Genomic DNA, 24,213 nt, shown 5'->3' with positions numbered 1-24,213 from the left:
GGGAACTGACGCAGCAGCAATCTTACGAGCATCGAAGCCTTGCCAGATGTCGGTAAAGAGGCGAGTAAATCGCAGCATGGCGAGGCTCGCTGTTATACACAGATACGCCAAAACATTATGACCACTGCCTACCGCGTCATTGGAATCCGCTTGGTGGCGTTGCTGGCACGTGGCGCGGTAACAAAATTATGTAAGAGGGTCAGACACGGACGGGGTACATCCCTAACGTAGATATGCGCGGTAAATGGGGAAATTCACTGAGATAAGCGGATCTGACAAACGGCAGACTATTATCGAGCAGAACTTCTGAACGAGTATCTCGAAAAAGGCGAAAACTGGCTCTAAGCACTATGGGGCTTAACATCTGAGGTCATCAGTCCCCTAGATTCAGAACTACTTAAACGTAACTAACCTAAGGACAACAAACACATTCATGCCCGAGGCAGGATTCGAACCTGCAACCGTAGTAGCAGCGCGGTTCCGGTCTGAGGCGCCTAGAAACACTCGGCCACAGCGGAAAATGGCAAACCTGTTCGAATGTTCACGTCCTGCTGTCGTGAGCATCTACAGGGAGAGTTATAAGGAGAGTAAAACCACAACTAGGTGCTAAACGGTTTGACGTCCACGACTCTTTACAGAAAGTGGGGCTCGAATAATTTTCCGCTCTGTAAAATATGATAGATGGTGATTAATGGCATTTCTGCCGAAAGTGCACAACGCAGGTGCACGCATAAGTGTTTCGGAGCACATCGTTCATCGTATATTCTTGAACATGGAGCGCCACAGCAGACCAGCGTTACGTGTTCACATGTTGATCCAACGACATCGTCAGTTGCAATTGCTGTGGGCACAGGGCTATCGGGAGCAGACCGTCGGTCAGTCGAAACGTTTCGGCTCTTCGGGTGAATCACATTTTTCTGGACTGGGTTAATCAGTGGTCGTCTCCACAAATGCCGTCCTCGAGGTGAACCCCGGCTCGAAACGTGCAGCACTCCACAGAGCCTTCGCTTGCATGGGACGTGTGGTAGTGGCAGCTGCAAACCATCTTCATCCCCTAATGCTTGGTGTTATGTTTCAGCAGTATAATTGTCGGTGTCTCGGATCTGAACCGTGCTTCATTAGTTTGAGGAGTGTGATAGTGAACTCACGTTGATACCTCGGTGACCATATTCGCCTGATGTAAAATTCATGGGGAACCCATGTGGGTCACTATTGAGTGCGATCACCACGTACGCAAATCAGTACACGAACTGCATGACATGTACGTACAGATCTATCGACGTACCTCCACAAATCTACCTACAAACTGTCGGATCCGTGATACGCAGAACCAGTGACGTATTTGGTTCCAAAGACGGACAGACAGGTAATTAAGCAGGTGGTTATAACGTTCTGGCTCTCCTGTGTGAAAGTGAACGGAGCGATAGCTGGTGCGGTAAACACTGCCGGTTGGGCTTGTGCGCAGGTGGAGTCGTGGCCGTACGGGATGGTGATCTGCAAGCTGGCGGAGACGGCGCGCGAGGTGTCGGTGTCGGTGTCGGTGTTCACGTTGACGGCGCTCAGCGTGGAGCGGTACTGCGCCATCGCGGGCCCCGTGGCGGGCGCCTCGCGCCGCGTCGGCCCGCTGCTGCTGGCCGCCATCTGGCTGCTGGCGGCCGCCGCCGCCGTGCCCACCGCCCTCTACACGCAGGTCACCGAGGAGGCCATCAACGAGTGCGAGGCGGGCGCTCTGCGCAGGATACAAGTCTGCTACCCTTTTCCCAAGGAGCTCGCAGCTCCTGTCGTCACCGCACGGTCAGTATACTGCTTACCCGCCGCAGAGATTCAAGGTATCAGCACACGGACCCACGTTAAGCTATAAACTTGCCGAATTGTTGAGGTTATAGAGTGGAAAAACCACAGAGGGCGTCTTCCAGAACGTATAGAGCATGACAGATGTTCCGAACGTGCGTTTGAACCATGCCAATTAGATGGAAGGACGCAAACTACGTCACATGCACGCCATCTCTCTCAAGTACAGAGTCGCTAGACGCCCTGTTGGCTTTCAGCTGAAGTCCACACACACACACACACACACATATATATATATATATATATATATATATATATATATATATATATATATATATATATATATATATATATGCCGTTTCGAAGCCTCAGAAAATTCAGTATCTCTCGCAAACCCGCCGTTAATTGTACGTTTAATAAAATAACGGGAACCCCGCGTTGGTGGTTAAAAAATTATAGTAACTATTGTATTATGAAGGTATGTCGCTTCAAGGCAACGGCACACTGTGGATCCATAACAGATGAAATGTTCTTGGTAAAGTTTCCTATGATTAAATGTCAGTTAATAACGTACCTAGAGGGTGACAGTTATTGAACTATCCTTATACACTACTGGCTATTAAAATTGCTACACCACGAAGATGACGTGCTACAGACGCGAAATTTTACCGACAGGAAGAAGATGCTGTCATATGCAAATGATCAGCTTTTCAGAGCATTCACACAAGGTTGGCGCCGGTGGCGACACCTACAACCTGCTGACATGAGGAAAGTTTCCAACCGATTTCTCATACACAAACAGCAGTTGACCGGCGTTGCCTAGTGAAACGTTGTTGTGATGCCTCGTGTAAGGAGGAGAGGAGGAGAAATGCGTATCATCACGTTTCCGACTTTGATGAAGGTCGCATTGTTGCCCATCGGGATTGCGGTTTATCGTATCGCGACAGTGGTCGAGATCCAATGACTGTTAGCACAATATGGAATCTGTGGGTTCAGGAGGGTTCCCAACGGCCTCGTATCACTAGCAGTCGAAATGACAGCCATCTTATCCGCATGGCTGTAACGGATCGTGCAGCCACGTCTCGATCCCTGAGTCAACACATGGGGACGTTTGAAAGACAACAACCATCTGCACGAATAGCTCGATGACGTTTGCAGCAGCATGGACTATCAGCTCGGAGACCATGGCTGCGGTTACCCTTGACGCTGCATCACAGACAGGAGCGCCTGCCATGGTGTACTCAACGACGAACCTGGGTCCACGAATGGCAAAATGTCATTTTTTCGCATCAATCCAGGTTCTGTTTATAGCATCATGATGGTCGCATCCGTGTTTGGGGACATCGCGGTGAACGCGCATTGGAAGCGTGTATTCGTCATCGCCGTACTGACGTATCACCCGGCGTGATGGTATGGTGTGCCATTGGTTACACGTCTCGGTCACCTCTTGTTCGCATTGACGGCACTTTGAACAGTGGACGTTACATTTCGTAAGCGTTACGACCCGTGGCTCTACCCTTCATTCGATCCCTGCGAAACCATACATTTCAGCAGGATAATGCACGATCGCATGTTGCAGGTCCTGTACGGGCCTTTCAGAATACAGAAAATGTTCGACTGCTGCCCTGGCCAACACATTCTCCAGATATCTCACCAACTGACAACGTCTCGTCAATAGTGGCCGAGCAACTAGCTCGTCACAATACGCCAGTCACTAACGTTGATGAACTGTGGTATCGTGTTGAAGCTGCATGGGCAGCTGTACCTGTACACTCCATCCAAGCTGTGTTTGACTCAATGCCCAGGCGTATCAAGGCTCTTATTACGGCCAGAGTGGTTGTTCTGGGTACTGATTTCTCAGGATCTATGCACCCAAACTGCGTGAAAATGTAATTACATGTAAGTTGAAGTATAATATATTTGTCCAATGAACACCCTTCTATCATCTGCTTTTCTTCTTGGCGTAGCAATCTCAATGGCCAGTAGTGTATATATATGCTGTTTCGACGCCTCAGAATATAGAGGATCTCTCGCAAACGCGCCGTTAATTGTATGGTTAATAAAATAACGGGACACCACAATTTGGTGGTTAAAAAGTTATTCTTGCTTTTGTATCATGAAGGCATATCGTTTCAAAGCAATGGCACGCTGTGGATACATAACAAATTAAATTTCCTTGGTACAGTTTGCTATGATTAAACGCCAGTTAATAACTTGCCTAGAGAGTTACAGTTACTGAACTATTCTTATACATAAAATTCTCGCGTTAGTTACTGTACTCCTCAGAAACGGCTCGATGGTTTCTGACGAAATTTTACATGTATATTAGGTAGGTCTGAGAATCGGTCGTAACCTATTTTTCATACCCCTAAGTGATAAGAGGGGTCCACCCCGAAAAATTTTTATTATTTGTTGGCAGAACTTTTTATTTTTATTTTTTTATGATGTGGCATTACAAAATACACGCAACCCTAAATTTTCACCCTTCTACCATCAACCTCTATATTTTAATAGCGATTTTAGTAATTTAATAATTTTCAACCCCGGTCGATAACTGATCAATTATCACTTGATTAGTTATCCCCGCCAAGTGTCTACCGGTGATAGTCTTTCACTATTCGTAGGAAAAGCAACAACTCGAATATCCCTCTCTGAATCGACGTAACTAGACCGAGAAGTTTAACTAGGTAGCACCCTACATTCGCCAAGCCGACATTTAGGCCTAGCGCACACCCATAGATTTTTATGGTACGGAAATATATCGTACGATCAAATTCTTTTAGTGGAAAAAAGAAGTTTCCATGCCCTCCTTTGTTCCTCTAAAATAATTTAATCGTACAATATTTTTACGTACGATAAAAATCGATGGGTGTGCACTTGGCCTTATTCATAATGCTGGCGAACACGTTTCGACACGAAATTGCCGCTACGTTTGTATGCTCATGGACGAGCCGTGTATCAGCTGCAATTGTTAAATCCGCGCGATCTACCGTAAAAACGCTAGAACTAATAATGGCTGATACTGCCGGACTTCCGCGTAAGCCTTTTCTCAGTCCCTACACGGTTTTCGGCCATTATTATTGTTTCGTCACGAGCTCCTGCCAACAACGGCTATTGTGTTAGACGTATACATTGTGTTAGACGTATACATTATTCTTATAGACTAGAGATAATTTATATGGCGAAAAACAACGTTTGCCGGGTCAGCTATAACATATAAAGATTTTCAGAGGCGGAACGAAGTTTGCCGAGTATAGCTACTATCAAATAAAATCGTTATAAAGTCTGAATGGTTAGCGTTAGGACTATCGTACTGCACGGTTGGCCGCGGACCGTGATGAGAAATAGTACGCGCAGGCTTGGTTTGGTTTAGCGACGAAGCCCACTTTCAGTTGGACGGGTTCGTCAATAAGCGAAATTGGCGCATTTGGGGGATTGAAAATCCGATTTCGCGGTCGAGAAGTCTCTTCACCCTCAACGGGTGACTGTGTGGCGCGTAGTGTCCAGTTGCGGAATAATAGGTGCGATATTCCCTTGATGGCACGGTGACTACTGAAAGGTACGTAAAGGTTTAGGAAGTTGCTTTCATCCCCATTATGCAAAGAGACCCTGATTTCGACACGATGTGGTTCATGCAAGACGGAGTTCGATCCCAACGAAGCATCAGTGTTCGACGTCCTGGAGGAGAATTTTTGGGACTGCAATCTGGCTCTGGGATATCCAGAGGCCACTGGCAAAGCCTTTGATCGACCGCCATATTCTCGGGTTCTGAACACATGCGACTCATGTTGGTGGGGCTATATTAAGGACAAGGTGTACAGCAATAACCCAAAAACCATTGCTGAGATGAAAACAGTCATTCAGGAGGTCATCGACGGTATCAGTCTTCCGACACTTCAGCGAGCCATGCAAAATTTCGCTATTCGTCTGCGTCACATCATCGCCAATGATGGCAGGCATATCAAAAATCCGAATTCCTAAGTGACGTTTACATGTTGAATAAAATGTGTGCACACCGTAGTTGGTAACTAATTTACGTTTCTTTTTCATATTGTTCAATAATTGTCACCATATAAGATTAAAGCTTTCAGATCTTAAGACCCAAAGTATGGGCGTGTAGCACTCATGGACGGTTTAGTGCAACGAGTAGAGTCGAAGATTTGAAAAATATTACTAACCTTCACGTTTGCTAATAGGTCCTGATACTTTCTTAGTAGTTCAATGAAAGTAGAGTCCATAATTTTCGACGTTACGTATATACAGGGTGATATGAAATTCACTTACTCGGGCTTCGCAGCACGACTCCTCGCATGTCAGCGATAAGGGAATGTCTCTCTCAAAAATTTTTCCGGCAAGTACATCCGGCAGAAAAACGACGTTAAAGAGTTTCAATCTGCTACGCTGTAACCAAATGTGTGATAACTATCTCTGTCAGCTAATATTAGTTTTACTGTATAGTTGGAGCACTGGATAGAGTTTTGGGTTAGCACGCAAAAAGTCGATGGTTCGATCCGCGGTTGGGTGCATTTTTTATTTGCTGATTTAATTATGACATTTCATACTGTAATATATACCATTTCGTAGGTCACATGTATCCTAAATTTACATTTTGTAACGCTGAACATAACAAATACGTGATTAGGCAAATAAGAAATAGACAACTGAAACGAATGACTTGTCATACGGCGGAATAACTACAAAGACAATATCAGTTTCGAGATGCTAAAGGTGAAAACAATAGCACAACATCTACCTGTCATTTATACTACTTGTAATATGAGCGTTCAGATGTCGCACATTAGCAACCAGTGATAATAATAATGTCAATTTTAATAACCGTATCACCTTCACAACTGAATACGTTGTCCTCAGAACAACAGATGCTCAAAACGACCTCCCTGAACGTCCAACACTGCCCAACCCGCCGGATCATACAGCTGAGAACCCTTCGCAGCAAAGCTGCGTACACAGTAACAAGAGTAGTATGAACACGCGCTACCAATTCTTCCACGTTTGTCGGCGGAGTAGAGTACACGTGCTCCTTCATGTGTCCCCACAGGAAGAAATCCAGGGGATTTAGGTCAGGTGAACGCGGTGGATCTCCGCGTCCGAACCGTTTCCCTGGAAATGTTCTGTCCAAATAGTGTGGCACATTAACTCCAGAGTGTGGAGGTGCACCATCATGCTGGAACAACATCCTCTGCCGAACATGTAGTTGAACATCTTCCAGCGCATCAAAAAAATGTTCAGATGTGTGTGAAATCTAATGGTACTTAACTTCGCTGAGTTTTTTGGTGTATGACCTCCAGAATAGCTTGCTCAGTGGCTAGAATACAGCAAGTCCGTCCGTGCCGTGGACAACCTCCGTCTTGCGCTGGTGGAAGGAGTGAACCTGACCTCTGAAGGCGCAGCTCCAGAAGCCGAAACACATTTTTATCTGGATGGCGTCGACGAGGATATCTAGCAGCTTATTCACGAGCGGCAACGCAAGCCCGGATATCGTATGCACCAAGGACCAGAAGCATATCTACATATTCATTGTCTGTGAGTGCCATACGTCTGCCACACTGGTTTAGAAGTTTACAATGAAAAAATTCGATACGTGTACGCATGTACAATGTAGCCTGTCACGCGTGCATTACTCTGCTCGCAACTATTCCCTGTCTGTTGGACAGCACATACAGTACAAACACGCCGTCAGTCCTGCGCGCTGTTCCACCTAACAAACATTACCCTTCTGACAGATAGTGTTCTGCATGGTTTATTCCGTCACCACTAACTGTGAAATGTTCGATTTCGAACTGAACTGTTTCCCTAACGGCAATAGACGTGATGTTTCCACAGTCCCATTGATAGGACAATAATAATAATAATAATAATAATAATAATAATAATGCATTGAGATACGTACTATACAGCATGCGGTTACCAGACTCAATGCTCAAAGGCATAATTAGTGGGACCATGGTGATACACAAACAAATACTAACTGAGTTTCGACATTATTTACAGTCCGCGTTGCTACTCCTACTGGTAATGTAAGGCCCTACGAAATGTAATGGACCTGAACGAGGCAAGTGTAATATTTGGTATTAATCTATGGGACCATTGGAGGAGGGTACAAAGACAACAGGTTTCGCATCTAGTAGATGAAGTGGTGCGAATAAATTTACGCCAACGACGTGGACAGGGCTTTTTTCAAAGCTGACCAATCTCGCAAACATATGCCTCAACCCAGCGTCGAACCATCGACCTCCTGCATGCTAACCCAAAATTCTATCCACTACAGCAACTGCGCAGCACGACTAATAGGTGCTGACAGCGGTAGTTACCATGCATGTGGCTACAGTGTTGCCCGATTGCCACCTTTTAACGTCCTTTTTCTGCCGGATGTACTAGCCGGAAGAAATTTTATGAGAGATCACTGGCATGTGAGGAGTCACGCTGCGAAGCCCGAGAGCACGAATTTCGCTTCACGCTGTATAAATGTACTCTTACTGAGGAGGGAGTTTGTCCGATGCTGTTAATTTACAAGGCAACTTGCACTACTTTCAATAAGATATTTTGCAATTTCTTGTTGCAAGTTTTGTATTTCACACGTTTTAAGGATTCTGAAGTGCAATAGGAACAGTAATCAAGTAAGAATTACCGTAGGATTGTACTGAAAAGTGCGAACGACGAAGTAAAATTTATCTTATGTAGAGAACTAATGCAAATTTGTACCGGACAATTTATAACTTTTCTAAGCCGATGTCCTTGTCGAATGGACATGGCATTTCCCTTTTTAACTTACAATATGTTCATTAATACTGAAACTTAACCGCGCGACTGCTACGGTCGCAGGTTCGAATCCTGCCTCTGGCATGGATGTGTGTGATGTCCTTAGGTTAGTTAGGTTTAAGTAGTTCTAAGTTCTAGGGAACTGATGACCACAGATGTTAAGTCCCATAGTGCTCAGAGCCATTTGAACTGAAACTTGTTTTCTTCTTCACTACAGACAGAACAACATGACTAGCATATCAACAAGGGAGCTAATGTGCGTTTTAATAGAGCTAACGTAGAAATTTTATGCCCGACCAATTCGTAAACAGGGCAACGCGCGAACCAAATAGACACATCAAAAAAAGTTTTGCAACACCTCAGTTCCGAGAGTTCGGGAACAGAGATCAACGTAAACATCATTTCTGCCCTTTATATTGCTCATGAATACCGCATTATGCATGTTTTACCACTAAACAGCGAGACCTTCAGAGGTGTTGGTCCAAATTGCTGCACACACCGTTGCCTCTTATACCCAGTAGCACGTCCTCTTTCATTGATGCATGCCTGTATTCGTCGTGGCATACTATCCACAAGTTCATCAAGGCCCTGTTGACACACTCCTCAACGACGATTCAGTGTAGATCGCTCAGAGTGGTTGGTGGGTCACATCGTCTTTAAACAGCCCTTTTCAGTCCATCCCAGGGTTAGATAGGGTTCATGTCTGGAGAACATGCTGGCCACTCTAGTGGAGCGATGTCGTTATCCTGGAGGAAGTCATTCACAAGGTGTGCACGATGGGTGACGCGAATTGTCGTCCGTGAAGAGGAATGTCTCGCCAATACGCTGCCGATGTGGTTGCACTATCGGTAGAAGGATCGCATTCACGTTTCGTACAGCCGTTACGGCGACCAGAGGCGTACATCGGCTCTACATAATGCCAGCCCAAAACAGCAGGGAACCTCCATCTTTCTGCACTCGCTGGAAAGTGTGTCTAAGGCGTTCAACCTGACCGGGTTGCCCCCAAACACATCTCCATTGTATAAATTATAAGGTACAGAAATCAGTCATCTATTTTTAGGATTTTATTACGCAAATCCAGATTCGGCTAGTAGTTATCCCTTCTCAATGGACTATATTCTATTGTCAATGAATGTAAGTCCCTTCTGTTCGGGCGTCAGTCACAGTTCAAAGAACTAGCCGAAATCTGGATTTGCGTAATAAAATCCAAGAAAAAGGACGACTGATTGCTGCACTCTATAAGTCACATAACAGTCGCTGAGTGCACCCACTTGCCGAATTGAACGTAACCTGACTTGTCCAACGGTTGCCTGGTTGAAAACATATGTGACACTCATCGATGAAGAGAACGTGATGCCAATCCTGAGCGGTCCATTCGGCATGTTGTTGGGCTCATCTCTACCGCGCTCCATTGTGTCGTGGTTGCAAAGATGTACGTCGCCATGGACGTCGGGAGTGAAGTTGCGCATCATACAGCCTATAGCACACAGTTTGAGTCGTAACACGACGTCCTGTGGCTGCACAAAAAGCATTATTCAACATGGTGGCGTTGCTATCACGGTTCCTCCGAGCCATAGTCCGTAGATAGCGCTCATCCACTGCAGTAGTAGCCCTTGGGAGGCCTGAACGAGGCGTGACATCGTCAGTTCCTGTCTCCCTGCATTTATTTATTTATTTATTTGTTTATTTATTTATTGTTCCATGAGACAAAATTAAGGAGGTGTCTCTATGGTCATGGAACGAGTCAATACATGAAATTATAACACCATAGTAGAAACAGATTAAATGAAATACATGAAACGTATTCAGGCGACAAGTCGTAAGTAAAGAATATCAGCAATGTGACACTGGAATTTGATTAATTTTTCAGCACTTCCAGGAGCTCCTAAACAGAACAGAAGGAGTGAGCCATGAGGAAACTCTTCAATTTAGACTTGCTTTTGGGCTACTGCTAAGATTTTTGAGTTCTTGTGGTAGCTTATTGAAAATGGATGCAGCAGAATAGTGCACTCCTTTGTGCACAAGAGTCAAGGAAGTGCATTCCAAATGTAGATTTGATTTCTGCCTAGTATTAACTGATTAAAAGCTGCTAACTCTTGGGAATAAGCTAATATTGCTAACAACAAACGAAATTAAAGAAAATATATACTGTGAGGGCAATGTCAGAATTCCCAGACTATTGAATAGGGGTCGACAAGAGGGTCTCGAACTTACACCACATATAGCTCGACCGCACGTTTTAGAGCCAAAAATACCCTTTTTGAATCAGAAGATTTACCCCAAAAAATTATACCATATGACATAACAGTATGAAAATATGCGAAGTAGACTACTTTTCGTGTTGAACTGTCACTTATTTCTGATACTGTTCAAATGGTAAATAAAACAGCATTTAGTTTCTGAACAAGATCCTGAACGTGGACTTTCCACAACGCCTAGGAACTTCAAGTGTTCCGTCTCGCTTATAATATGCCCATTCTGTCTGATCAAAATATCAGTTCTTCTTGAATTGTGAGTTAGAAACTGTAAAAACTGAGTCTTACTGTGATTTAGCATCAAATTATTTTCCACGAGCCACGGACTTATTTCATGAACTACATTATATGATAATGTTTCAATATTACACACAAGATCCTTCACTACCAAGCTGGTGTCATCAGCAAACAGAAATATTTTTGAATTACCTGTAATACTAGAAGGCACATCATATATATAAATAAGAAACAGCAGCGGCCCCAGCACTGACCACTGGGGAACGCCCCACTTAACAGTGCCCCATTGGGACTGAACATACCACGTATCTCCTCCATGTCCGAACAACATCGCTTTGGGTTACTCCGAGACGCCTGGACACTTCCCTCGTTGAGAGCCCTTCCTGGCACAATGTAACAATGCGGACGCGATTGAATCTCGGTATTGACCGTCTAAGCATGGTTGAACTACAGACAACACGAGCCGTGTACCTCCTTCAAATGGTTCAAATGGCTCTGAGCACTATGGGACTCAACTGCTGAGATCATTAGTCCCCTAGAACTTAGAACTAGTTAAACTTAACTAACCTAAGGACATCACAAACATCCATGCCCGAGGCAGGATTCGAACCTGCGACCGCAGCGGTCTTGCGGTTCCAGACTGCAGCGCCTTTAACCGCACGGCCACTGTACCTCCTTCCTGGTGTAATGATTGTAGCTGATCGGCTGTCGGACACCCTCCGTCTAATAGGCGCTGTTCATGCATGGTTGTTTACATCTTTGGGCAGGGTTAGTGACAACTCTGAACAGTGAAAAGGACTGTGTCTGTGATACAAAAACCAAGGTCTATTAGGAGTTCTGGGAACCGGGGTGAAGAAATATTTTTTTACTGTCTGTAGAACCGACAATTGCCGCTGAAGAGCTCTGCGATCGTGTGTACAGCGCCGATTCACACGTATCGTACGCATAAGTCGCATCGCTTCTGAGCGTTCAGCGGCACATTGAACTCGGCACCCTCAATGTTGGCGTTCGAAAGCTCGGTCCGAGTGCTGACTGCCTTACCACGCTGCTTGCTCCGCCGCTATTCTTACTCGTTACTTAAGATGTCGGCACACGTACAGTGCTGTTGAGTCATGTTGAAGGTGCCGAATTCAGTTTGCTGCTGAACGCTCAGACACGATGCGACTTGTGCGTACGGCACGTATGCATCATCGTGGCATACGTGATCGCAGCGCGCTGCAGCGGCAGTTGTCGAACATATGTGGCTCGAAAGTCACACTGTTTATGAAACCGACGGGCGTAAAATTCCTACGTTAGCTCTATTAAAACGCACATTAGCTTCCTTGTCCATATGCTAATCAGAAATGAAAACTTCAAAATCGATGAACATGTTGTAAGACGAAAATATGAGAATCATGTCCATTCGACAAGGATATCGGCTTATAAAGCTTCCATTTGAAATAGTACGACAGATATCTACAATAGTTATCCACATAAAATAAAAGTCATTTGATCATTCGCGTCATGTAGTGCAAATTTTACGAGTTACCGCAGTTTGGGTAGTTTTTTTCGTTATGTGTCTCTTTATTTTTTTTTTGTTTAGTTTGTCTAGCATTCTTTCTTTGTGTCCATTTTTAATGCTATTTGTTTTATAATGGGTAAAAATGGACACAAAGAAACTATGGTAGACAAATTAAACAAAAAATAAACAGACAAATAATGAAAAAAAACTAAGCAAATCACACTAACTGTTACAACTTGCACCACAACAAAAAAATGGCATACAGTGACCTACCACAACAAATTCATTCATAAAATAGGAGACATATTCAAAAAAACAAGGAAAAAACATTGCTTACAAAACCAACAATTCCACACAGAAGCACATCCCAAAACTAAAATCAAAACCAGACAGATACCAACAATGTTGTATCTATCAGCTCAGGTGCTGAGATTGTGAGAAGATATGCATTGGAATGACTGGCATGACATTTGACACAAGATATAAAGAACACATCAGAGCATTCAGATACCATACAAATCATCCAACATTTGCAGATCATCTAAAAGAAGAACACCATTGGCCAAGCAATATTGAGAACGATATGAATATCACAAAAATCAGTAAAGACAGACACCTCCTCCCTTTCCAAGGAAATTTCCACATACAAAAAGCATTAACACAAAATAAACAGTTGCTCAATGACCAGATAAATACAAACTCCATATACAATAATTGACGAAATTACATGAGAAAGAAAAGAGCCTTTTCCCTCCTTCATCCCCTCCCACTCTCCCACAACAACCACACCCCCCCCCCCCCACTCACAGTTTCATTTCAGTTCTCGCTCCTCACCTTCTCTTCTAACTCACACTCCATGACACTGCTATATACTTATGTCCACTCATCATGGTTTCCCCCTACAATAAAAAATAGATCTCTCGATTGCTAGTCTTTCTCTACTCTTACACAGTAAATAAATATATAGAAACCAAATTAAATAGAATTACTCACACACAATAATGTAATTAAAATAAGAATGCTGTAGGTCAAAGACAAAGTAGTCGAAAGGTTATGTTGGCAACACAACAAAACACAAACAGCAACACATACTTGAAGTACAAAAACATACAGAATACAGTGGTGCGCATAAAAGTAAGTTGTGAGAAATGCATTGCTGCAAAACATCTAAAAATTAGATCAACATTATCAGTGTGTAACACAGGAAAACAACGATGTACTAGCAGCTGACATTTCCCGATGTAAGCGGAAAATCACCCGAAAAATCACCGAAAGTACGAATCAACTTAATCTTAACGAACTGTTTTTCGATCTGAAAAGCAAATCTAAACGTAAATAACTTAATTACAGACCACTAATGATGCTTTACCTCAATAAAGCGAAACGCGTCTGGTGAAAAAATCACACATTTTCGCAGTTGCAATGACGGATCAAAAATACCGTCATGATTTATAAAGCAAGTACGGACACTATGGTCACACAAATGAAAAATATAAATTAATTTTTGATTGCTTTCAATGTTATGCCGGCCCACAGAGAAAATATTTGAAATTGATAAATTTTTGAAAATAAAATGAGTATCGCCGATAAAGTCAAGTTGGAAAGTGCTTGATAAACGTGCAGCATATGTATTTACAGTGAATGTTTCCTACTTGCTGTGATCGCTTTCTGATCACAATCACGAATACTCAGTTAAAAGTGGGTCAATTATTGAACTTGAACTTGATCGACCGTTAACATCGTGGTTTTTTTATGAGTGGTTTCATGCTGCTCCCCTCGAATTCCTGTCCTCTACCAACCTCTTAATCTCAGATTGCCACTCGCAAACTATGTCTGCAGTTATTTGTTGGATGTACTCCAGTCTCTGTCTTCCTCTACAGCTTTTATCCTCTACAGCTCCCTATACACCCATGGAAGTTATTGCGTGTTGTCTTAACAGATGTCCTACCATCCTGTCCCTTCTTCTTGTCCGTGTTTTCTATACATTCCTTTCCTTTCAGATTCTGCGCAGAGCCCCCTCATTCCTTACCTTATCAGTCCACCTAATTTTCAACCTTCTTCTTTAGCACCAAATGTCAAATGCTTCGATTCTCTTTTCCCCCAGTTTTCCCTCAGTCCATTTCTCACTACCACACAATTCTGTGCCCAAACGACCGGTCTCAGAAACTCCTTCCTAAAATTTAGACCTATTTGTAATACTAGTGGCTAACTAGTGTCGCAGTGGTAACAGCAGTTCCCATCTGATAAACAAAGATAAGCGCTGTCGCGATTTGCTAGTACTTGGAAGGGTCACTGGCCGGATCTGCCGTGTTCTGTTCGCAGGTGGGGTGCACTCAGCCTTTTTGAGGCCAACTGAATAGATACTAGATTGAGAATGTCAGGAAGAGTAGCATTGCGACCACAGCCCCTCCGTGCAGGTGCTGATAAAAATTATATTGTGTCTTTAGGGCACCAAAAATAATTAAATAATAGTAAAAATTTGTTTCGTTTGTGAGCTAAGTTATTGCGAATTCTGAAACATGAAACGAAGTATATGAAGTGCGACTACACTGCCATTTATATGCAGTGCGTTCAGTTTCTCTCTTTTCCCCCTCCTCGCCCTCGGACAGCGTGGTGTGGCGGTGTGGGAAATGTGCAGCGAGGTTGATCGTCATGGCACTCATGCCAGGGCCGAATTCTTCGCATCCCTGATTTCTATTAAAACTGTCAAGAACGTCTACGTTGCTTTCCTCAGATAGAAATTTCACGTCTCCATAATGAGGTTGCAAACGTTATATACTTCTGACATCGTCAGCATGAGGATGATCTGTATTATTATAAGCACTGAAAAAAGATTCAACTCCCAGGATCGTTGAAATCATACATTCATGTAGATCTCCGGTCTCGGAAATTCTCTCTCGCCATCTTCGAATCTGTGTGTAATGATGATTGTGTAATGATGTAAACATAGATATGAGGATGGCAACAGAGAATTGCTACAACCAGTACTCTGCATGAATAAGTGATTATAGCGATCTTGGCAGTTGAAGATTTATTCAGTCTTCACTGCAAACGTTACTTGTACAGTATATGACCGTACTCTATTGCCCATAAACGTTTTCCTGACTACAGCATCGTGGTGTTTTTCAGGCTGTCGAATACGTAGAAAATGCCTGGCTCTGTAAGAACTTCATTTCACATGTACACCTGTAGGTTGTCTATATGAAAACGTTGGAAGTACCATTCTCTACAATCTCCGAAATTTTTAAAACGTCATTTCGTTACGCTCCGTAAATCCGAATGTGGAAGCATAAACGATGTTACTCCAAAAGCTGTCGATACTATCCGAAGTGTTTGCTGTCATGTGTGGCTTCAAGTGAAGAGGTGAGCCACGCAGATCACAATTCCTGTGGCGTGCGGTGCGAGTAGTATTGAGAAAAAAGAAGATATAATAAGGCAACATGGTGCAAAAGAAACGTGAGTATCTTAACTGGAAGCATTGAGTGACGTTGCACATTTTTTACATCTAAAGTAAAGATTAACACCACAAGAACAAGCGTGATAGAGCCTTAACGGAAATATGCTGCACTTCAAAAGATCCTCCAACAGTGGAGGCAATTGGAAATAAAAAAATTAGGCCTTCACAATACTGAAAAGAAATCACTGCAACCTTAAAGAGAAGTGGTGCTGTTAGTGAGGATGTTTAAGTACAAAAATATAGCTTTTATTCACAAGTAGCTTGGAAACGTGGAGTAACTGGTAACTTCTCTGAAAAAAGTAATTGCTTTTCTCATCACTGTAACCTGCACTGTTAATTTCTATTGCACAACGTGTAGCACGTGTCAGCCGAAATTTCCAAACGAGTATTCGTCTTCTAAAAGACATAATTTTCTAAGAAATGTTGAGCTTCCGCCCCCCCCTCCCTCCCAAATCTGCTCATCCACTTTTTCCGCCCAGAGTGACCGTTTCCTTTTCCTTTAGTTCACTGCCACTGCATACAGGGTGTTACGGGTGTAAGTGCAAATATTGTGATCCTTGGTATCTTAATATGTACCAAGGTCATTGTATTAGTTTTTTTTTTTTGTTTTCTCTTTTTGTCTAACTGTCTTGCCGCAAACACATCACATAATTTACTACAAAAATGGTTAAAGTGGCTCTGAGCACTAAGGGACCTAACATCTAAGGTCATCAGTCCCCTAGAACACAGAACTTCTTGAACCCAACTAACCTAAGGACATCACACACCTCCATGCCCGAGGCACGATTCGAACATGCGACCGTAGCAGCCGAGTGGTTCTGGACTGAAGCGCCTAGAACCGCTAGGCCATACCGGCCCGCCATAATTTACTACCTCATGTTTGACACACAGTCGTTAACTGCACCAGTAAATGGACAATGCCTGCTAGTACAAAGCAACTGCTTTGCGTCTACACATTCACACTTTAATACCCGACCTGCTGCCCAGGGGAAAATGCACTGAGGCGACAAACGTCATGGTATACGTCCTAATGTTGAATTTGACCTCATTTTGCCTGGCATAAGGTAGCAGCGCGATGTAGCATGGACTCAACAGGTCTTTGGAAGTCCCCTGCAGAAATATTGAACCATGCTGCCTCTATAGCCGTCCATTACTGCGAAAGTGTCTCCGTTGCAGCATTTGGAGCACGAACTGATCTCTCGATTATGTCCTACAAATGTTCGATGGAATTCATGTCGGTCGATCTGGATGGCCGAAAAGTTCGCTCGAACTGTCCAGAATGTTGTTCAGACCAGTCGCGAACAACGGTAGCCCAGTGACAAGACATCCTTGTTTGGGCACATAAGGCGCATGAATGGCTGCAAATGGTCTCCGAGTGACCAAACATAACCACGTCCAGTCGACGATCGGTTCAGCTGGACCATGTTAACACAAACCACACTATTATGGAGCTACCACCAGGTTGCACAGTGCCTTGTTGAGAACTTGATTCATTCGCTTCGTGGGGTCCGCGCCACACTCGAACACCTACGATCAGCTCTCGCCAACTTAAACCTGGCTCATCTGATCAGGCCATCGTTTTCCACTCGTCTAGGGTCCTACCGCTATGGTCACCAGCCGAGGAGGAGCACTGTTGGCAAGGACACTTTGGTCTTCTGCTGACGTAGCCCACTGACGCTAGAGTTCGCAGCACTGTCCTAACGGATACGTTCGTCTTACGTCCCAGATTGATTTCTGTGGTTATTTAAACTATTTCTGCTTGTCTGTCAGCAATGAAAACTCTACGCAAGAGTTGCTGCAGTCGATCGTTAAGTGTAGTCCGTCGGCCACTACTTCGTCCGTGGTGAAAGGTTCAAATGGCTCCGAGCACAATGGGACTTATCATCTGAGGTCATCAGTCCCCTAGACTTAGAACTGCTTAACACTAACTAACCTAAAGACATCACACACCTTCATGCCCGAGGCAGGATTCGGACCTGCGACCGTAGCAGGAGGGCAGTTCCAGACTGAAGCGCCTAGAACCGCTCGACCACAGCGGTCGGCCGTGGTGAAAGGTAATGTCCGAAATTTGATACTTTCGGTAAATTCTTGGACTGTGAATCTCGGAATATGGAATTCCGTAAAGATTTCCGAAATGGAATGTTGCATGCATCTTGCTCCAACTACCATTCTGCGTTCAGAGTTTGTTAATTCCCGTTGTGCCGTTATAATCACGTCGGAAACCTTTCCACATGAATGAATTGAGTATAAATGAGAGATCCGCCAATGCACTGTCCCTTTATCCCTGTGTTCGCTATACTGCCTCCACCTGTACGTGTGCTTATCGCTATGCCATGACTTTTGTCTCCTCAGTGTACAGTTAACCGGCCAGTGGTTTGGCCTGCCGCCTCTTGTGACACCTCCTGCTGTGCCGGCGCCAGGTTCGCGGTGCACTACGCGCTGCCGCTGGTGCTCATCTCCGTCTTCTACTCGCTGATGGCGGTGCGGCTGCGGCGCGGGCTGCCTGGCGAGGCGCCCCAGAGGCACATCCGCTCGCAGCGGCAGCGCGTCGCCAGGACGCTGCTCACCTTCGTCGGCGTCTTCTTCATCTGCTTCCTGCCGCAGCACGTCTTCTCGCTCTGGTTAGTGCCACTACTATATCACTTGCCTTGTGCGGTCTCTTAAACTACCCTGAAAACTGCGTGTCATCTCTAATACTTACGATAGCAGTATTTGGAATTTGCTTGGAATCTTTACCCGGCAGACCGGTATAACCCTTTGTCACTGAGAAGTGTAGATACCATTCGTCTTAAATGTTGTTCATTAGTTCATCTACCTCATACTACGGACTGTATTAATACACTACTGGCCATTAAAATTGCAACACCACGAAGATGACGTGCGACAGACGCGAAAATTAACCGACAGGAAGAAGATTCTGTGATATGCAAATGATTAGCTTTTCAGACCCACACAAGGTTGGCGCCGGTGGCGACACGTACAACGTGCTGACATGAGGAAAGTTTCCAACCAATTTCTCATACACAAACAGAAGTTGACAGGCGTTGCCTGGTGCAAAGAGGAGAAATACGTACCATCACGTTTCCGACTTTGATAAAGGTCGGATTGTAACCTATCGCCATTGCGGTTTACCGTATCGCCACATTGCTGCTCGCGTTGGTCGAGATCCAATGACTGTTAGCACAATATGGAATCGGTGGGTTCAGAAGGGTAATACGGAACACCGTGCTGGTCCCAACGGCCTCGTATCACGAGCAGTCGAGATGACAGGCATCTTATCTGCATGGCTGTAACGGATCGTGCTGCCACGTCTCGATCCCTGAGTCAACAGATGGGGACGATTGCAAGACGACAACCATCTCCACGAACAGTTCGACGACATTTGCAGCAACATGGACTATCAGCTCGAAGACCATGGCTGCGGTTACCCTTGACGCTACATCACAGACAGAAGCGCTTGCGATGGTGTTCAAATGGCTCTGAGCACTATGGGACTCAACTGCTGAGGTCATTAGTCCCCTAGAACTTAGAACTAGTTAAACCTAACTAACCTAAGGACATCACAAACATCCATGCCCGAGGCAGGATTCGAACCTGCGACCGTAGCGGTCTTGCGGTTCGAGACTGCAGCGCCTTTAACCGCACGGCCACTTCGGCCGGCTGCGATGGTGTACTCAACGACGAACCTGTGTGCACGAATGGCAAAACGTCATTTTTTCGGATGAATGCAGGTTCTGTTTACAGCATCACGATGGTCGCACACGTGTTTTGCGACATCGCGGTGAACATACATTGAAAGCGTGTATTCGTCATCGTCATACTGGCGTATCACCCGGCGTGATGGTATGGGGTGCCATTGGTTACACGTCTCGGTCACCTCTTGTTCGCATTGACGGCACTTTGAAAGTGGACGTTACATTTCAGCTGTGTTACGACGCGTGGCTGTACCCTCTGTTCGATCCCTGCGAAACCCTACATTTCAACAGGATAATGCACGACCGCATGTTGCAGGTCCTGTACGGGCCTTTCTAGATACAGAAAATGTTCGACTGCTGTCCAGATCTCTCACCAATTGAAAACGTCTGGTCAATGGTGGCCGAGCAACTGGCTCACCACAGTACGCTAGTCAATACTATTGATGAACTGTGGTGTCGTGTTGAAGCTGCATGCGCAGCTGTACTTGTACACGACATCCAAGCTCTGTTTGACTCAATGCCCAGGCGTATCAAGGCCGTTATTACGGCCAGAGGTGCTTGTTCAGGGCACTGATTTCTCGGGATCTATGCACCCAAATTGCGTGAAAAAATGGTTCAAATTGCTCTGAGCACTATGGGACTTAACATCTATGGTCATCAGTCCCCTAGAACTTAGAACTACTTAAACCTAACTAACCTAAGGACATCACACCACACCCAGTCATCACGAGGCAGAGAAAATCCCTGACCCCGCCGGGAATCGAACCCGAGAACCCGGGCGTGGGAAGCGAGAACGCCACCGCACGAGCACGAGCTGCGGACCCCGATCCAGTGGAAACAGCCTGTGTCTATGACACAAGTTTTGCGTGGGGATTGTTTTTTCTGTAAATTACGTTTGCCACTAAGCAAGCAATACCGAGAATGGCACAGAAATCCTCATCCTTGCCCAATCAATCTTTTATCATATTCTGTGTAAGATGTCGTCTCACCATAGAAGCAAGACGTATCAGTGCCCCTTCATGCATGTACCTCATCCCCTTTTGTTGGTAGCATTCTCAAGCAATCCTGTAAGATGATGCTAGAGAAACCGAAAGTAATTCCGTTTGGTAACATGCACGGCTCAGAAGGACAGTCAGCCATTTAGTACCCCTAATCACACACTCAATGACAAACGTCGTTATTGTGGAGACTCACGCACAACATGTGGTTGGAGCCTAGATTACCCCGAACGTCATAACTGTGATAACTAAGCACACCACCACAAGTGAACCCTGCTTCACCTGGAGATAAGATGTTAATTTCGAACAAAAGATTGCCTACAGCTTGTTGTTGCATCCAGTGACAAAACGTTAACATAGGACCATAAGTCCGCCTCACTCAGACAATCAGCTCGTTCGAGGAGGAATGGGTGCATTGCACTGCAATTCGTTACTCTCCAAACATTACTGTGGCTCATTTCAGGAATTTGTCTGGCAAGTCTCCTTGTCGACATTCCAGCACCACACCTTGACGCTCAGATGTAATTCATGCAAGCCTACCCGCTCCCGCAGCACGTGGAAAGCTTTGATGCGCCCTTGTAAACGTTCGATTTTTGGAGTGCCTTGATGCGGGGGTATGCTTCTTGGTATAAGCGCACAGCCTCCCGTGCACTTCCGTTCGCGCTGCCGCATTGAAAATACAAATCGTCATACTCCTCGTTACTATAATGTTGCATGTTACCACCAAAATTCGTGCAACACAGCTGAGGTTTCGCAAACAACTGACATGAGTGACACTTTGACTGGGTACTGTACGATGCTGCCGCTCTGTTTACAACCCCACATCTCTAAAATGTAAACTAAGACCACACCACGAACCAACATACGGTGTTTACACAGAATCAGGTCAGCAGTGGTTGGTAACAACAAAATCTCAATTATCTCGTAAGCAGTTCGTTTACGGACCTTTGTTTACTGATACTCTTTTGCTTCTAGTATCGTGTACTTTCAGTTGTATGGGTTTATACCATTACTTATGATTTGTATATGTAAGTAAACAGGGAGATTTGATGGTACTAAACTATACATTGATATAGGATATGTAACCGGGTTTAAAAAAGGACTAGAGAAATTTTATAGTCATTACGCAGTGCAATATCGTGGATAGAGAGCTACATGCAGACGCAGAAGTAACATCTGATCTGCTCAAGAAAGGAGCAGGCGGATCACCATTGTTCGTGTTACACAGTAAAGAGTTTGCCGACACCCCAAAGGTACGCGTATTAGAGCTCGTTTTGGTCCATATTACCTCCTCCCAAAATATGGACAGGAAAGGGCTTGCAGCAGAAGAAATGTGTTTCACAGTATGGAAGATGAAGAAGTGGCTCATAGCTCTTTAGGTGTGCATTTTAGAGCCCATGTTTCTAGACGTTTTGCTCCGAATGATCGTTCCTGTCATATCCCTGAATATTAAACATTTCTCTTGGGACACTCTGTTTAAAAAAAAAAAAAGCAGCAAGCAATCACGTGTTTGTCTGAAAGGAGAGACAATAACAGAGAAGTTCATTTTAACTCGTAGACAATCGAAGGAAGATGGTTTATGGCTTATGGATTTTCTAAGGAAGTTCTACGATACATTTAAGAAAGACAAATACCATTACAGTATTTCCTATCCTTACAACTATCAGTCTCGTAGACTAACGCCAGCTGGCAAATATGCGATCAAGCAATATTCCTTCCCACATTCCATCCGTGAATGTAACTGGAAGCAGCATTAAAAAAGGAAATAACATGAAAAGAAACATACTTTGCCACACACTCAGTAGTTACTTGTCTGATAGGGATACACGTGCAGATGTAGTTACAAGAGAGTCGTTTAAGGGAGATTTCACTTTTACTGATAAGACACAGTACACTGAGTATTGTTCTTATCTTCCCTATTGTAACATATATACGTTCTGCAGTAAAAGTGTTCCCAGAATCTCGACAGTAACCGCTGACCTCATCGGCTGCGGCCGTTAGTGACGGGGGTACATTGCACATCTGCTTTTCCGTTACACTTATTACTGACTGGTCACTCGTCCTATCTTTCTTTTCCTTTTTCTTGTTAGTGTTTCCTACATATTGTTTTCATCGCTAATGCTGCCGAGACCCTCCTCATTTCTAATAACTAGTGTCAGCCCATCTAATTTTTGACGTAATTCTGTAGTACCATATCTCAAACGCTTCTTTTACAATTTCCCTACGGTTCATGATTCAGTACTACACAATGAAATGCTCCAAACATGCCTTCACAGAATTTCCTCTCTCAAATTAAGGCCTACAACTAATACTTGTACTTCTGGGAAAGAATACCCTCTTTTCCTGCACTAGTCTGTTTTTTATGTTATCTTGCTTCGTACGTTATACATTATATTGCTTATAGAGTAACAGAACTCCTTTACTTCGTCTACTTCGTGGTCCTCAGGTTTCATGTTATTTCTCACTAATCTCATTTCTGCTACTCCTCACAACTCTCGCCTTACTCCAGTTTACATTCAATCCATATTCTGTGTTCATTAGACTGGTTATTCTATTCTATTTTCCTGTAATTCTTCTTTGCCATATTTTCAGCGTATCGTATTATTGATATTCTTTCACCTTAATTTTAATCCCACGCCTGAAGCTATATTGAATTTCGTAAAAACTTCTTCTTTGTACAGCTAAACATTAGGGGGAAAACTGCATCCCTGTCTTACACCCTGTTATATTCATCAACTGCTCTTGATGTCTAACATTAATATGTGGCAGGAAGAGAATCTCCTACCACCGAAAATATCGGCTGGCTGTAATTACAGTTCAAATACTCAGAGAGATCCAGTTTAGGCTGTAATTATTTCATGGTAGCGAAACTTGATAGATGAATGTGTTAATGCGGAACCGATTTACTCTGGAAAATAATTTGTTCCAGTTTTGGCCACTAGGTGCAAATCTGCTGTGTGAATACAAAAAAGACATATAAGAATGTTTCCATATGTAATGGATTAGGAACAGGACGTAAAAAAGTGAGAAAGACATGTTGATTTTATTATTGACGGCCACTTACACAGTTTGCTCAATATGAGCACCGGAGAGGTCGACGAGACGCTGCATATTCAAAACGATGTGATCAACAATTGCTCGCAGCAGTTTTGATGGAATCTGGGTGACGTGTTTCTCTATACTGGCCTTCAGATCAGGTAGATACCGAAAGTGTCCCTGTAAATGCATTCTTTTAGATATCTCCAGAGCGAAAAGTCACGTTGATTCTGATCAAATGATCTTTCAGGCTATGCAGCTAGGAAACCTCTGAAAATAACACGTTCGTGTCAGGTTGCATTAAGCAGATCTTGCACTGGACGAACGACGTGAGGGAACAGTGGTTTTCCTCAAAGCTGCGTTCTTCCAAATCAAGAATCACATGCTGTACGAGGGGGTCTCGATAACTTGCAGACGTCATAATACACCTAACCGGGCCTCTGGGGGGTAATCTCTTCAAAGA

The 24,213-nt window shown here is 44.2% G+C and overlaps 1 protein-coding gene across 1 annotated transcript in view; it reads left to right on the top strand.

The window, feature by feature from the left end:
* Positions 1-24,213, top strand: part of LOC124775516 (neuropeptide CCHamide-1 receptor-like) — a 108,579-nt gene that overhangs the window by 29,568 nt on the left and 54,798 nt on the right. Inside the window, exons 3-4 of the mRNA XM_047250349.1 lie at positions 1,466-1,744; positions 18,374-18,642. Coding sequence (XP_047106305.1) covers positions 1,466-1,744; positions 18,374-18,642 — 548 coding nt within the window. The remainder of the gene's footprint in view (positions 1-1,465; positions 1,745-18,373; positions 18,643-24,213) is intronic.

This window comes from Schistocerca piceifrons, chromosome 2 (assembly GCF_021461385.2).
Source record: "Schistocerca piceifrons isolate TAMUIC-IGC-003096 chromosome 2, iqSchPice1.1, whole genome shotgun sequence".
NCBI classification, from domain to species: domain Eukaryota; kingdom Metazoa; phylum Arthropoda; class Insecta; order Orthoptera; family Acrididae; genus Schistocerca; species Schistocerca piceifrons.
This window is presented reverse-complemented; position numbering and strand designations above follow the sequence as displayed.